The sequence below is a fragment of the Saccoglossus kowalevskii genome, chromosome 14 (genome assembly GCF_978046115.1).
Source record: "Saccoglossus kowalevskii chromosome 14, keSacKowa6.1, whole genome shotgun sequence".
NCBI lineage: Eukaryota > Metazoa > Hemichordata > Enteropneusta > Harrimaniidae > Saccoglossus > Saccoglossus kowalevskii.
This window is the reverse complement of record NC_140654.1, coordinates 1,488,932-1,505,482: the sequence shown is the minus strand read 5'-3', so window position 1 is coordinate 1,505,482 and position 16,551 is coordinate 1,488,932. Positions and strand designations below refer to the sequence as shown.

Here is a 16,551-nt window from a genome sequence, read left to right as displayed (position 1 = left end):
GTATACAAGTACTGTTTTTTAACAAGCTCTTTTTTGGCCACTGAAAATCTACTACATGAAAGACTGTTTTACTTACCAAATATGCTCTTCTAACCATCGCCTAATTATATCTCGCCTGATAAGCAAAATTACTATCGTGCTGGGAGTTTGGGAAACTGCATGTCACGAATGAATAGGGGAAACGACAATGGCCACAGTATTGACCTCTGAGGAACATCATTTTTACTCATATAGACTTAAAATACCACAAACATTCACTCATTTTGTCTGCTATTTGAAATTGTATTCCCATTATTAACAAACTCATAACAGCATGTGCTGAACATAAGAATTTTTGCAAGATGTAGCTCAAAATCACTTTCTTCCACATCTTGTAGAAAATCTGTGTACAAATACTTTTTTCCTACATTTTCACTTTGTGTAATAACAACCTTCTCTGATGCTGCAACTGTCACAGCAGTGTTACAGCCTCATAACAAAATGCTTGTATGAAGCCAGAAGGGTAATATTGGACTGCTGCAAATACATCAAGCTGTGAAAACTTTCAGGGAATAACTTTCTTGTCATCTTTGTTTTGAATGTGCCATGCCTGCAAGCAGAGTTCAAATAGTTTATCCTAACTCCACTCGAAACCCCATTTGCTTTATCAATATTGGTATTCCTTAATTTGAGTCTATTTTCTTTCACTGCAGAATCTACAGAAAGAAATTTCATCTTTCGATTGAGTATTCATTCTATTCGTTAAAGGGGTTTCGGGCCTCCATTTTTTCAAAGTGCTTTGAAACTGACGAGTTAAAAAGCCCTATCAAGGCCTCCTACGTTGGTGGCGCTTTCACTCTAACCTACTATTAGTTGAGGTTATTCTAAAATTTATTTCAAATTTGGGGTCAAGGTTTGTCCGAGAGCTCAATCATTTACAATTCTTGCACCCGCCAAGAGATATAGCTTTATTGCTATGATAGGCGAGAAATAGTTGTGAATCATTTCTGTGAGACCTCTATAATACTGAATGGTAAAACATAGTTGAACTCTGGTGACCTTGCCCTTTGTTATATAATATAATTCCCTTTAACATAGTTTGTTTCAATATAAATATACATTGTCATAATTAATTTTGAATACAAAAAAGTGTTGGGGTTGAACTAACAGTGGGGAATCAGTCTACCGAATGTCCTTTAAAGATGTAAATATCTTACAAAAACATTTGTGCCTTATTTGTTTAATTATTTTAAGGGACATAATTTCCAGCTTTATTCAAAGTAATTCAGATATTTTAGTATAAAAACAAATGCCTCATTGCAAAAAAAAAAGTGCTGCATTTAGACGTGAATAGATTCATAAAACATGCAAGATAACAGAAAATCTTAGCTGGCTTTTGTCCAAGTATTTTGTACAGGTGTCTGTCAAAAATTAATGATTCACTGAGACAAATATGAACTGCCTCATTGTGTGACTACTGTATTATATGAAAAGTAAAAAAAAAAAAACACCCTTTATGAATAGCTATCATGTTGCAAGCTCTGCTTTGTATGCAAATCAACTTAAATAGTTAGTTGGTGTCCAGTGGAGGGAGAAGTCAACAGTACTGTTGCCTCCTGAGAACCTACATCTTCAAACACTGCAATCTTTGTTTGAAGTGAGTTTTTAAACTAGTATTATAAAAACTCTATCATTCTGTTCTAATAGCTGAAACATATTCCTGTGAGTTTTCATTTGTCGAATGAACTGTTTGTCAAATACAGAATACATATATTTTAGAACAATTTTCTTTTTAAAATGTGGATGAAATGTTTTGCTTTTTATGTATTGTTTTTTATTTGATAACTTTGAACTAAACAGATTTTCTATTAGCTTCAGATCTTGATCAAAGTTTGGCACCCAGTTCATAGGAGTGCTTATATTGATTTTCTGACATCTTGTTTTCTGTAAAGATTTATTGGTAGGTTTGCAAATGTGTATCAGACTGTGCAATCTCTCCATGAGTTGGTTTTGAAACCCAGTAAGGGATTCTGAGATACATTACCAAGGATATTATTACAAGATAAATCATTTGCTTCATTGAACACATACAACAATGCATATTTCCACTGAGATCAGTGACCTTTGATGTGTATCACCAGTGATCAGTCAAGTAGAAACAGTCGAAATATTTTATCAGTTTTTCTCAATTTTTGCATATTTTCATACAGAACATCTGTTGTTCAAACTCAGGGAAGACTTTATACTGATGAACAAGGTGACCAAGTTTGGAATAGAATTAGTAAAGTTATCATGCACACAATAACAATTATTAACGACGACAACAACGCCGGACAAAATCTTTCCCTTAATATACCTTTCCCTTCCATCTTTGATGGTACGGGCAAGGTAAAAACGGTAAATTCTAATCCTATAGACTGAATACGCGATATACCTGCTGAAGTTATTGAACTTGTAAAATTGTATAATAACAATTGTGGAGACGCTAGTATTGTTGTAGAGAGAATTTATTAAGCAAGGTTCACGTGACAATTTTCAAGATTCAGTATTCAAGTGCACTAAGGTACAGTGTGTGACATATAGGAGGAGCATGTTAAAACAGATTGTTGTACAAAGTATATTAATACTATGCACAGATTAGTTAGTAACAAAATTGTATCTGTGCACTACATTGCATTCCAACCCACCCAGCAAGGCCGTAGGAACCGTACTGGCCACTTCTGTCCTTCGGCCCACGTCATCATACGCCTCTGGCCTACGATAGATGGCCCGACCAACTGATTTTGGCTTTCTACAGCCTTGCCCAGTGGTCTATATATTGGTGCAACAAAATTTGACAGACACGCATATACAGGGGGGGGGGGGGTAATCGGTGTGACACCTCCCGTTTGTGTGTCCAAAAGTAAAGATTAACAATTCACTCAAAATGTACATGGTCGTGTGTTTTAGTTACTGAAGGATGATATTAAAGTCAGTAATATGAACAGCTCCACTGTTTCATCTTTGTTTACAGCGGAGCGAACATTCCAAAACAAAATGATTTTTCATAATGTAAAACCTATTTTTGACAGCAACTTGCAGTTTCTGTTCAGGGAAAATACTGATAATCTCTAATGCACATGCATTCTGAATCTAGTTATATGTACGCCTAACTTTGTGTGTTTTTTAAATAAATACATGTACGTCTTATGCTTGAAAAAAAAAAACGTTATTTGTATTAAAATGCTCAAAAAGTTATTGTCAGATAAAATTACACTAAATAATAAAAAACAGTCGATGTTTTCCACGAGTCATGTACATGACTTCAGTCCACTAGTCAGAGATGGCAGTCAATGATTTAAATAAGTCAACATTTTTTAAATCCACAAATACTGTTCAAATCATGGTTGATTGCAAGACGACGGTGACCGTCACATTGGTTCACATACAAGAACCATATAAGATCAGATGCGAAGGATTGTGGTATAGATCAAAGGTGAATCCGATTTTGTGGATGAAGATGAATGTGCCCTGCCAAAGCTGTGACGATTATGTTGTAACTTGGCAGACAATTCCTGTGCGCCGGAGTTCATGGCATTATTTAGTATATGCAATCAGTAGATTGTATCTAAACGGTAGTTAAAAGCGACCTCATGTGAACCGAGTGCAACTATTGAGAGATGTTGGGGAAGGGGGGGGGGCAACCCTACTTCAGGGTTAGATTATAATTGTTGATCTAATTTTACAAACTTTGAATTCAGACAAATCTTGGCCTTGCCCTTAAACGTCCCAACTTGTATACAATGGATTTACAACAAGGCGTTCAAAACATTACTAATCAGCCTACAATAAACACCTCCGACAACTACACAAATTACTGATTGTACGCCAAATTTACGATTACTCGCGCACATGTCACAGCCATTATTCTTTCAACTGGAGGCGTTAATTAGTTTGCATAGTGAACAGGTTTCTATTTCAACTAAATACTGAATAATTCTGCCCACTAGAATTTACATAAACCTTTAATCTTCTTACATAGTATATTCAAGAAATACACACATTTGAAAAGTAAACCGTCATTGAACACAGAAATTTTTAAAAATTCTAGATGTTATTCAGTTTTAGGAGAAAAAGCACTGAAACAATACATGCATATCAGTTTTAAAAACTGTTCAAAACAAGGAATTTTCGGTGATATAGTCCTTGGTTCAATCAAAGGGGCAAAATGTATGAAATTTTGTTTATCTAGTCAAGTCAATGTAAAAGTACATGGAGCTGGCAGGATAAGTGATGTACAAGATATATGGCTATGTATTAATTTAAACAAGATGGCCGCCAGTCAGCCATTTGGATGGTGACGAAAATGTATATGCTTTTGTCAGACGTGTTGGACACACAAAATTTGAAATATGGTAAATCCATTCATTTTCATAGACATTTAATTTTACTTTTTTGAGCATATTCACGTTTTAATTTCACAAATTTATTGAAGAAACAAGAGTTTTATTGCTATTTGACATGTTCACATAGATTTAATTTAGAAGACTTTACCAATTGACAAAATTAAAACCCATTGAATAATTCGTGTGTTTACAGTAAATAGGTCCAGGATCGTCCAAAATGTAAATCAGGAACTGCATTCTTCGTAACAAAAAGACCACGAGTCAGCCATTTTGAACTTAACCATAAAGATGAAACTATCTGCGGCCACATGTAAGGTTTTGGCGATCCACTCCACTAGGATTGCCCTTAAAATCACTTTTGTGCGTGCATGTCTAATTTCCAGTGTTAGCTTCGCACCAAAAATGAATCTCCCACAAATTTTGGAATACAAAGCTTGAGTATGTGCACGAAGTTACTATTTGAATTTTGATATTTTTTCATTACCGAGAAATTTGACCCCAAGGCAAAATTAATTTTGGGCTACCAGTGTAGTTCTGAAGACATGCAACATGTTCATTTGCTTGTTCAGGCATGTAGTTAGGTTGAATTTGTTTTTTTTCTAGACTACAAAACTATACGAATAACAGTTTGCTTCCAAGCAACGAATCATTTTGACACTGATAATAGGGTGAACCGGCCACAATTTCATTACACAAATGCTAAACAAGCAGCCTGTCAACTAATATAGCTCCATTGTATACATTATACACAGTAGAAAATAGCACATTTTACTAAAATAAAAAAAAATTCACTGAATTTAGAGAATTGTCATAATTTAAGAGGTCAACAATCTGAGAGCTCAACCTAAGTTTTCTACATATAAAATAAGCAATTGGAATAGACAATCTCAAGAAGTCATTTTACAACAACATTAATCAAAATAGAGAATTTAAGGTTTCAACACAAAATTTACTAATCTGAGAATTTCTAGGCACATATATACCAAGTATCAAAGCAAGTGGGTTTGCACTTTGAGAAGTTTAAAATATAAAGTTGACAAAATATGCATCTTATAAAGACCTTTTACTCTACCCACAACAAAATGTTCCTCCTACATCAGGGGCAATTCACTTGCATGTTTCATCAGACTTAATATCCCAGAAGAGTTCTTGTTTGAGGGCTTTATTCAATCTGCATATACTTTTTTTTTTATCAGTGAAGGCTAGTTTCCACATTTACTTTGGGTTTACAGCTCGCAAGTACAACAAATCAGCAAAATGGCAACTTGTTACACCACTTCATTTCTAATCTTTACAATTTGAGTTGTAGTGACGCACCATCACCAAAACATTGAAATAAATATACCTAAATAACCAGTGATTTTTTTTCTTAAGGATTACCAAGCTCATATGGCTGTGAATATAAGGTTATTACGAAGATACCTCAAAAGTATGCACGAAGACAGTACAGCGGCAGTATCAACCGACGCGCAGGTCGATGTAACGGCATACTGTCCGAGTGCATACTTTGAGGTATCCTCGAAATAACCTCATTATTATACATCTTTTTCCTTTCAGGGATACATCATGGGAATATCGAAATCCAAAAAGTTTAGAACAGAATAAAACCCGGGTGGCAGTGATGTCTGTTTTTATTATTAGGACGATTATGCGCATAACCATTCCATATTTGGAATTCGCATTTTTTTTATATGGTAGGATGAAAATACCCTGTAAAATACCACAAAATTACGGCACGCTGTAACCTAAGGCGTTACGATGACACATGTATAATAATAGATATTTGTTCAAATATCAGAATAATATTTCGGAGAATGCATCGATTATTCTACGGTAATAATAGTTTCTATCTGTAAATTTTTTCAAAAACTTGGAGCCAGCTAAAACAATTTTAACTTTCATTCATTGCTGACCATGGTTTTTGTATGGAGAATGTAAACTGCTACTGTAAATCTCGTATAACTTGCCAACAGCAACTACTTGTAGCCAGACTGCTATTCAGCCAAAATTTCTCATTGGCAATTGTATGCTCTGTCATGACTTCCCAATTTAAAACTATTGTGGGTAGAATCCTGTACACCAGGCAGGAGGCCAGGGCCACGTAATTTCTTAACCAAGATTCTACCCACAACAGTGAGCATACAATTACCTACACCTATTATATTAATAACACCACAACTAGTTAGCAGTTCATCTGTGCCAACATCCTCATCCAGTCTTGACATGGAGCCATGGATCATCCGGTAATACTTTTCCTGGAAAAACACTTAAAAGTATTAAAACAGAGGTGTGGGAGTGTTCAGGGGGTGGGGAAAGACAACACACAATGCAGAATGGGTGTGATCAAATGGGAATCTGACATTACAGCAAGGGTAAATAACTATTTTGTTACGAGTTATGATTTTCCACCAAAAAAAATTGAGAGCATTCTGCCGTGAAGATGAAACTGTAGTTTGATTCAGTAATACATATACAAATCATTGCTGTGCTCAGAGCACCACACTCTGCTTAGACCAGTTTCTGTAGGCAAAACAGTACAACACAACTAGTCTTTGGCCTTGTGACTGTTTTACTGAGAATTGTTAATCACTTGAACACAAGAAATTTGAAATTACATTTGTACCACGAGTAGAAAAGTTGTGATGCACATTTAGAGTTCAGAAAGGTGCAAAGCATTAGCATTACAATTAACAATTAGTGTATTTGTTTTATTAAAAATGCATATACTGAGCTCAATCAGTACAGATACAACCAAGGACAAAATAGCGGTCAGTTTGCGCTATGCAACACTTATTTGTATTCAGGTACTTACTGTCATGAATAATTTCAATGACAGCTATTTTCTAATATCAGGATTTTGTAGGATTGTATTGTGCAAGGCATCGACACTGATACCACTAACAATGCAACACAAGCATGACATGCATTTTCTGCAGCCAACACTTACAAAAGCAAATGGTAAATACTTTACCTGAAAAAACATTGTGGATGAAATTTATTTATTCTTTCAGAGACAATAAATTGCAAGTGAAAATTTAGTATTTGGTCCTTGGGTGTAAGAGAAATTATTGGCTTACCATGCACTTTTAAGAGAACAGTAACACAGTGTGATTTTACTCAAACCAAGTGAAAGTTTCAGACTTCACAGCAGATTTTTTGAAACTATACATTCTGAAACCTAAAATACAACTTGTGAGCATATAAAATAAATGCCTTGGCCAAGGATTGCAAAGTCCCAGATAAAAACATCACCCAATCTGCAACATGTGTACCTGGGTAAAAAATAAACAATATTATGATTTGTAAGCAGTACTTTTTTTTTAATAGTCCACACAAAAAATACAACAAATAGAATCATTACTGATAACTGACTTCTTTATAAATGCATCACGTTCTTCTTTGCCTGTACGGCACACATCTATATATTTCTGGATATACATTTGCTCAATCTAAATCATTGTTCCCAATGCACTGATGCGAAATACACAAAATATCACAGTATGCAGGCTGCATGTCTTAAACCATAACTTAATTCTGCCATAAGAATATCCACAATTCTGTGGATGTACCGGTACTTCTAATACTAACCATATATGCCTGCTAAGGAATCTCTACAAACCACAAACCTGGAATTATACATCATTGACACTACCTGAATACTACCTGACCTCAATACCTCTCTCCCTTTGCTTGCTGGAATAATGTCCCCTTCTAAGTAGATTTCCTGACGTAACTGTCACAAGCCAGTTGAAATCTTCATTGAAGAGCATGGAGGAAAAAAGGTTAAGTGTGAGACTGGTGTACCAAAAAAGTTTAACAGATCTAAATAAAGTACTGATATATTTTTAATTGATAAAAACTATAAATATATTTATAAAACTTTGTGATTCAAATGTAGCAGTAAATGTACAAAATATTTATTTTATACTGGTCATCAAAATACCACTTATATTGACCAGACACTCATTTTTTAAAGTACATGCAGCGCTTCTAATAGAGCAAATGCGGTAACTATCTGGTAAATATTTTGTACATAGTACTATAAAATTTGTATTAGAAACCGCAGCTTCTATTAAAATAGTAGAATGAAACAGGGGATGCAGCATCCACACATACAAGAAATGGTGAATTTTTTTGTTCCCAATTGTTAAAAATTGTAAGAATGTGTGCCCTTCTATTTGGGATACGGCTTCTACTATAGATTTTACGGTAGTAGTTGTACTACAGCAAGGGCAGAGAAATACAGGTCTTTTTTTTCTAAGCAAAAATAGTGACTGCTAAAAATGAGTGAACTATGAATGCCATATTTGCTGTATTAGAAACACGTATATACATTTGTACAAATCACTAATATCACTTATTTTGATAGAAACTCTTCCAATTTTTTAAGTGCTAGTAATTGAGTGAATTGTTTAAAGTAACAAAAATTTCACAAAGATCAGACCAGAAACTTTTTTTAATTTGAAACATGTCATTATCAATATTTGTGCTGATGAAAATACAACAAATTCTGACCAAACACACACAGTACTACTCTTATCCAAAACTCTCCAACGTTTCAGACATGCAATGATGCAGTACTGGCTATGTGTCAAAGTCAGAAAATGTAAAACTTGAGATTACCTTACCGAAACTAAACTCATCTGCAGCAACATCCACTCTGGATAGACATCGATATATGAATATAACACTTATTCTCTGGGTACTGCTGAACTTAGTAAAACAGTCTTAATCTCTGAAATGGAAATTAACTGGGCAGTCAACATTATCCTTAACAAAAAAACATTGTCAGACCACAAAATTCAAATATTTTTTACTTTTCATATTTTCCAAACAAAAAATAAACTTATGGAGTTCATAAACCATTTGTTCTTGTCACACCGTTCATTGTCAGCCATGAACACCTTACCACCTTTTACGTACAGCCAACAAGATACTACCAGAAATAAACCAACGGCATTCTACCAAGCCAGTTTATCACTTCATAACATCGACTGTATAATTATTGGTGCCATAAAATCAAGTTCTAATAATGGCTCAATCATTATGTTTATAGTGATCCGTGATTCATTCACGATGTCAAAGATCCACAGGCCATGCTGGCACATTTGGAACAGAATTCTAATGAGACGTCCTGGCCAGTAACGTGAAGACACATTCCCCCAGTGGTAGAAGATGACGTTTTCCTTCGCTTAGAGCTGGGCTCGGTAATTTTCCTCGCATCGAACGATGACGTTAATCTAATGTCAGTTTTCCCAATGTTCTTGATAAGTTTTGCGAGCGAGCTCTGATGTGCCAATACACTCTTCAAATACGTTACCTCTTCCTCCAAACAAATTGTTTTATTTACAAGTTCATTATTTTCCGCTTTCAACGACTTATTCTCGGCAGACAGTTCCAGATTTTTTTTCTCTAGGCCTGCAACATAATTTTTCTTCTTTTGACGGTTTTCCCTGGCAGCTATTGCGTTTTTTCTGTTGCGCTCGGCAAGTGAATCTTCCATATTGGAAAAAGTTCTCTTTTTGTTCGTGATAACAGTCGTTGGAATGGAACACGTGGTTTTATTCTCATCCTTACGTTGGTTGTCCTTTACTAGAAAGTTCAACAAATCCAGGTCGTCATCTTCCGATATTAACGGGTGATCTGGAGAAATACTGGCGTTAGATCCTAACTCGCTGAACAAGTCTTCCTCCATGCTGACTGGACTGCTTACAAAACTTGAACAGTCGGAATCTTGGGTCACTGTGCTGAGATATGGCTGATCAAATGTCACGTCTTCGGACAGCCCTTCGACCTCGTCTAAAAGACAAGGAATATCGCACGGCGTGAGTACATCGATCGACATTGTGCTTCACAAATGGTTATATACGCTGATAATATTTCAATTTCGCCCTACCTTTTGCCTAAGAAGCACCGTGAGCTGACTTTCACACCCTACCGCGACGAAACTATTTAGCAGAATGGCGAGATAATTCGTTACTTTACGTAGATACATGTCAGTGATTGGATAGTAGTAGTCACGTGGTTCCAAAGCCACGATGTGATTCGTGTATAAAAATAGCTCGAAAACGTAATCGTTTCCCGCTATAACGTCGTTGCAACGTCAGCCTCTTCATACAACAATGGGCATTTGTGTGTTTACGCCAAAGTGTAAAAAAAAAACACCAAAATAAAAAGCCAAATGTGGAAAAGATACCAGTGAAGGCGCATTAAAACTGTTTGCATTTAATGGTATTAATATATTACCTATTTATAAACTATGAAGTTATCCTAATATTTTTTGTTCAAATCGAAAGTAGTTTTTAGTATGCGGATGACTCTGATTTGTGTTTTTGCGTTAGATTGAAAAAAAAAATGCTGACGCGACAGTGGACGAGCGCCACCTGTGGCGACATCGTTTTATAGCATTTTTTTTCGATTTTAATACTTTATCTACTTTCGATACTGGGAATCGTTTTATTTTTGTTTTGTCTTCAGAACCAAGGTCAAATATTTTGAATAATATCAAACATAAACAGAGATTTGTTATGCATATTCTCAATACAATCAGGTTGATCTCAGACAACTAATAATTATTTATTAGTTGTCTGAGTGTTGATGAACCACCATGTATACCTCATTCAATAATAAATTACCAGTAGCGTTGACATCTGCAAAAAGGTTGTTTTTCTTCTTTTTTTCTAGTTTGTTATAATTTTAAACTATGAACCACATGGAGTACTGTGTAATTAATTCATATACAATGTATGTTAACATAGCTAACAGTGCATTTCATAAAGGGATAAATTTGTTTTACATTAATAAAACATTTATCCCACAAGATCCTTCAATTAAAATCAAAATATACTTCCATATGCTATAGAAGCCATTTGGTATTGACAGATTTATGGCCATGCATCTTAAACTTGTGGTGATTAGACCTGGTCTAGTGTTTCTCAACCATCATTTATAAATATAAAAGCAAAATTAATTCATACCTTTTATGCCCTTTACTGATTGAAACTTAGAATGAAGTACAAAACTGGGTTAAAGCGGGGAGTTGTCACCTGTGCATGCATCAGATGGCCATAGCCTGTCATTGTTTACAAACAAACCCATGAGCATTTGCATTTTTAGCGAGTGTTATTGTCGTCAGGAACTCAATTCCTGCGCGTGCACAGGTAACGACCCTCCGTTTTACCTAACATCTCCTAACTTACATGGCATGTGGTGCATTATTTGCCACATTACAAAAAGTTGAATAAACTTTATTACAATCTTTTTTTAGGCAAGTTTAATAGCATCCTACAATTGTAGACAGCATCTCTGATGCCATTACTAATTTGTTTATCACATTTCAAGCCAATTTAACAGATCGCTACTAGTTGCCTGGATAGATTGACAAATTGCCGCAGAAATCTGAGTGTTCCATTCTCCAGTCTGAGAGTTTGGTTACTCTGACCCGTGCAACTATGATATATAGAACAGCGAGTGAGGTAAAGAGAATGACACTATTTGACAGGCGAGAACAGTTCTCATGAATCTTGAACTCTGCAGCGACTGACGGCCCTATACTGCAATTAATTTGTGTACATGTTATACAAATGGTATCAGAATCACTGCCATGCCGACAATATGCAAATTTTTATTAGCAGCCATCAAATGAAAACAAAGGACAGAATCAGGGGTGTCACATGACGCGATTGGTCTTTTCCCCCCATCATCAGGTAGAAAAACGCAAATTTCGACCAGTAAAGTTGTTAATACTGGCAGTTTTATTTTAAATGCTTAATAAAGGTCGACTGCAGTCTTTTTGAACAGCGCTTTCACATGTGATTCCCCTGGACAGAATAATTTTGTATGTACTAATTCTGTGTGTAAGATTAGAAAAATCTGCCCACGAGAGGAGCTTAAACTTGTGCATTATCAGACTTTAGGCATATGTGCGATATATTCTGTCCTCTGTTATGTGAATACAAATAACACGTCACACTGAACATAATAGGAGAGTACAATCAATCAAAACACAAAAAATGTGGTATCAGGAAATATTTATTAATAAACACATTATTTCCGCACAAATGGTTTGTTCTCTACTTCTTCTTGCCTGGCAATAGTATACCATCATACTGTTGAGATAAAAGAAGAAATAAATTTAGTAGTCATGATAGGTAGCCATAATCATTTCCTAACCACTATAGAAAAGACTAGATTCTCAGATCCATTATCCAAACAAGAAATCTAGCAGTCACTATAGGATAGGATTCCAAAACAAATATGAACAAGTGAACAGATGGGCTTATCAGTGTTCTGTGAGCAGAGAAACTTTCATCAACTAGAAAGAAATACCCTTGAAGATCCACATTCCAGACTTGAACAAGAGGCCTGTCGATTAGACTCCTTATTTGGCGATTTCTTTATGAGGCTTGTTGAAAAGACTGGGTACGAGCGATAGCATTCAAATAAAATTGATAATTTGTTGCAACTTGTGTCAGTACATTAAGGGTACAAGGTTATATGGTGCATATTTTGCCATAACATAAGTACATGGCATATAACCACATCAATTTTTAACTTTTTCACCACCAGATCCCTTCTTTTCATCACAAACTTACAAAATTGGCCTGTTTATAGTATGCACTTTCCTTCGGAAGACTGGGACAAAGATAGCCATATTTTGAATAAAAACTGAAAATTTACTATGCCCATTTGCTCCAAAATTAGGGTTCATTTCCTGAAATATTGAAGAATGCAAGAAAGTGCCGAATAATTTGGGCGAGAAAATCTGGTGGTGAAAAGGTTGAGGGCTAATTGGCCATTCAAGACAGGTATGGTAAAAATTGCAACATTGTTGGCTGGGAAACAAATAAGTGAAATTAATGTGTAGCAACAATTTAAAGCCCCAATGTTAGGGGTGACCCGATCACAAGATAATCCTAGTTTATTGGTTGTGTGGTTCCAGTTTGTCTATTTTGATATTTTATAGACCAAATCTCCAGACATGGGAAATTACCACAATTGTGATAAAAAACAAAATCATTGCTCTAATATTCAGTTATGTATCTATGTAGTGACCTGTAAACCGATGACAAACAATTGATCTAAACTTAATGGGAGGGGAGGGGGCGTTTACAACAGCCAGACTTGCTTTGTCAGGGTACATATTAAACCCAATATGCACCTTAATAGGTCACATGACAAGGATGGGTATAAATATCAAATAAAACATGCCTTCTGTTGGAACCATTTCATGGACTCATCTTTCGTCACTCTGTGGTTTCTTCCAATAGTTCCCTTCTTATTTCTTCTGTCCTTCACATTAAAACCTGGTCTTCCCAACACGATGTAGAAATCCATACCATAGATGCCAATACCAGGGTCATACTTGATACCCAAGTCAATGTGTTCTTGAATACCAAATCCAAAATTACCGGACTCAGAGAAGTTGTTTTTCCTTAATTCATATTCTCTTACCTGGAGAAAATAATTCAGAATTTAACTTGTAGAGAACAACAATTTTAAGTCAATCACAATATTTTACTAAATTAAGGTATTGACAATATACTTTTTTTTTTAATTTCACTCAGACTTGGTAAACATAGGGCCACATTTGCTTGTAGCATCAGCTTAAATAGTGTCTTCATTGTGAGTGTTCATTTTTCTAGCGAATCCATGAAATACATTTACTGTGACGTGTATAAATATGGATTATAGGTGAAAGCTGAAAGGAGCGACTTAATGTCAATCCCAAGAATTGGCCTAGCATGCCAAGAAATAGTTGAAACATCTTCAAACGTTACACCATTAAAGGAAGCATTAAACCCCACTCTCAAAACTCAGTTGGAATGCTGCTAATACTTACTCTCAATCCCCTTTCTAAAATCTCTTCAGCCTTCTCCCCTCGTACTGTGCAGTGAACAGCTATCTTTTCATTTCTTCTGATACCAAAAGATCGCACTGTGTAACGAGCTGGGAAAATATAAAACACAAAAAGATCATATTAGACTAAGACTGAAAGTGCATCACATGCTGACATCACTTCTCACAGCTAATAGTTTATAATATATATAATATATCATTGAACACCAAAGAAATTTGGTAATTTAGTAATAATGCTATAATATCAATTGTTCTTTTTAATCAATAGTTCACTGTACCCCAAACAAAAAACCCATAGAATTAAGACAAGGTAATGTCGTCAATGTTCATATTGCGTACCTTTTGAGAAAACTGGTGTTTGTCCAGTAAGCTGTTCTAACACTTTGGCGGCTCGTGTGAGTCTGTCACCACTTTCACCAACACAGATATTGAGACAAAGTTTGCGAATACGCAGCTCACGCATAGGGTTGATCTTCTTCTTCTCCTGTTCCTGAAATCATTGAGAATAATTTTCCTCACATCAACAGAGAGTCATCACAAAAGACTTGCCTATACCACTCACATAAAAAGATGCATACATGTGAAAGGTAATTATCATTCACAATTCAAACCATTTTGTAGATAATTAATAGCATAGCTCCCCTGATGCATGGTTAGTAACACAGGAAATAATACTGACAGTGGAAATGGCCGAGGTGGTAATAAAGACATGTTTTGTGGCAATACATAATCAGACAAAAACAAGGACTGTTTTGTTTTTATTTGCAATAGTGTAGTTGAGAATTTTTGAAACTGGTATTTTAGATGCTAGTTGTTGCATTGCATCACTATACAGTTCATTCAAAGCACTAATCGTTGCATCGCGGCCTGTTCTACATGGGACTCATAACGTCAATATAATGAACGAGATGCCAGATGAAAAACTAATTTTAGATTCCCATAACATGCTTTCAAAAATAGAATAGGTATGTAGGGATTTTTTAATTTTTATGTACTTTTTTTTATATAACAGTTATGACAGTTTCATTTTCTTTCTTGCAGATCTGAGTGTCATAAATGATATTTAAAGTTTACATTTTAACATTGTTTACATTTACCCAGTTTTGCAAAATTTTGAATTTCTGTAAAATCACATTCAAAGCCTGGCACAATTTTGCGACATTTTCTTAATTAGGCTAAAAACCATTTAGGATCGGGCAGTAAAAACATGGTAGTTCGTGTTATAGTAAACACATTAAATACATTACGGTATGTAAACGAGTACCTGCTTTTTAACAACTCTCTGAAAATTGTAAACATTGGTGATTTTGTGAGGCTCTTCAGCAGCAGTAGATAAAGACATTGTCGCTTTTAATTCCTGTACAAGGGTAGAATAGTTCTGTGCATACATTTATGATTTCATTCTCAACATCCGACTTTGATACAAGCAATGATCGTTTCATTGAAAAGCATCCAGAAACGTCACATGTTGTTGCAGGCCAAGGATTGAACTGCATGAAGGCATCAAAGATAAATTACTTTGATAGCCAAAAAGAAACCTGGTATGTTTTGATGCCCGTTAAAAGATAAAGATTTTATATATACGTCAAGACCATTTTATCCAATTTTGTCTTGAAGTTCAAGCCCTAATCGTCTATCGAGATACATTCCTCTGACTTGATTGTCAGAGGAATTCTATATTACTTAAATGTTATTAGACTCGAGAGGGAGAAGGCAGAGAATTAATACAGATAAATGCGTTTATCACGTAGTCAATAATTTTTGACTTACTAGTCTCAGTCGAAAGCCAATGATCTCCAAAACCAGGGCTTTAAATAGTAGTGACCAATTTCATCTTTTAGCGTAATCCGAACAACAACACCTGATGTTATCGTGTCATGTGTGGAATAGAAACATCTTTACTCGTAGCTTTTTACGAGCAGTTTATTGCACCTGGTTTGATGTTTTTTCGGGTAAAAATTATCCAAAGACGAAGATTAATTAATTTAGATTTGAGTTACTTATTTCAGGTGGTCATTTAGGAATTTCAAACGGTGGATGACGTTCGATTTTACGGAGAAGGGGATCCACACAATACTCACCGCCATTTTGGATGTTGAAAGAGATCGAAATGCATTCTGGGAATAACCAACTTCCTGTGTCCGGACAATGTCTTTCGACGATGAACTTCAAATTTTAACTCGATTTTGCAATCCTTGGTCATACTATATACACAAAAAAATTATTAAAACAACTGTATTTTCGATTTTGATTCAAACTTTGTTTTTATAAGAACACTAAGTCACTTTTACACGCTCAATGCATATATCACTTGAGGGCGTAATGGTAG

General features: G+C 35.2%; 2 protein-coding genes and 1 long non-coding RNA gene across 3 annotated transcripts; all 3 read right to left on the bottom strand.

The window, feature by feature from the left end:
- Positions 1-7,657: 7,657 nt before the first annotated feature.
- On the bottom strand, positions 7,658-9,138 carry LOC146734357 (uncharacterized). Its single transcript, XR_014931580.1, has 2 exons — positions 8,993-9,138; positions 7,658-8,118 (listed from the first exon to the last, which is right to left on the bottom strand). It is a non-coding gene; the product is annotated as an uncharacterized LOC146734357 (long non-coding RNA).
- A 51-nt stretch (positions 9,139-9,189) lies between these two features.
- Positions 9,190-10,361, bottom strand: LOC100367950 (CREB/ATF bZIP transcription factor-like). Its single transcript, XM_002741765.3, has 2 exons — positions 10,261-10,361; positions 9,190-10,163 (listed from the first exon to the last, which is right to left on the bottom strand). The coding sequence occupies exon 2, from the start codon at positions 10,057-10,059 to the stop codon at positions 9,436-9,438; it is 624 nt and encodes a 207-aa protein (XP_002741811.1). The 5' UTR covers positions 10,060-10,163; positions 10,261-10,361; the 3' UTR covers positions 9,190-9,435.
- A 2,016-nt stretch (positions 10,362-12,377) lies between these two features.
- Positions 12,378-16,365, bottom strand: LOC100369442 (large ribosomal subunit protein uL5). The gene is made up of 5 exons (XM_002741775.3): positions 16,304-16,365; positions 14,562-14,712; positions 14,206-14,312; positions 13,575-13,817; positions 12,378-12,472 (listed from the first exon to the last, which is right to left on the bottom strand). The coding sequence occupies exons 1-5, from the start codon at positions 16,307-16,309 to the stop codon at positions 12,437-12,439; spliced, it is 543 nt and encodes a 180-aa protein (XP_002741821.1). The 5' UTR covers positions 16,310-16,365; the 3' UTR covers positions 12,378-12,436.
- Between the last annotated feature and the right edge of the window lie 186 nt (positions 16,366-16,551).

What these genes read in the sequence shown, in the direction of transcription:
- LOC100367950 (XM_002741765.3), bottom strand. Translation starts at nt 10,059, where the DNA reads ATGGAGGAAGACTTGTTCAGCGAGTTAGGATCTAACGCCAGTATTTCT.
- LOC100369442 (XM_002741775.3), bottom strand. An exon ending in TTTTAGAAAGGGGATTGAGA is followed by an intron (nt 13,818 to 14,205) that starts GTAAGTATTAGC and finishes TATTTTCTCCAG; the next exon opens with GTAAGAGAATATGAATTAAG. An exon ending in TGAAATGGTTCCAACAGAAG is followed by an intron (nt 12,473 to 13,574) that starts GCATGTTTTATT and finishes TTATCTCAACAG; the next exon opens with TATGATGGTATACTATTGCC.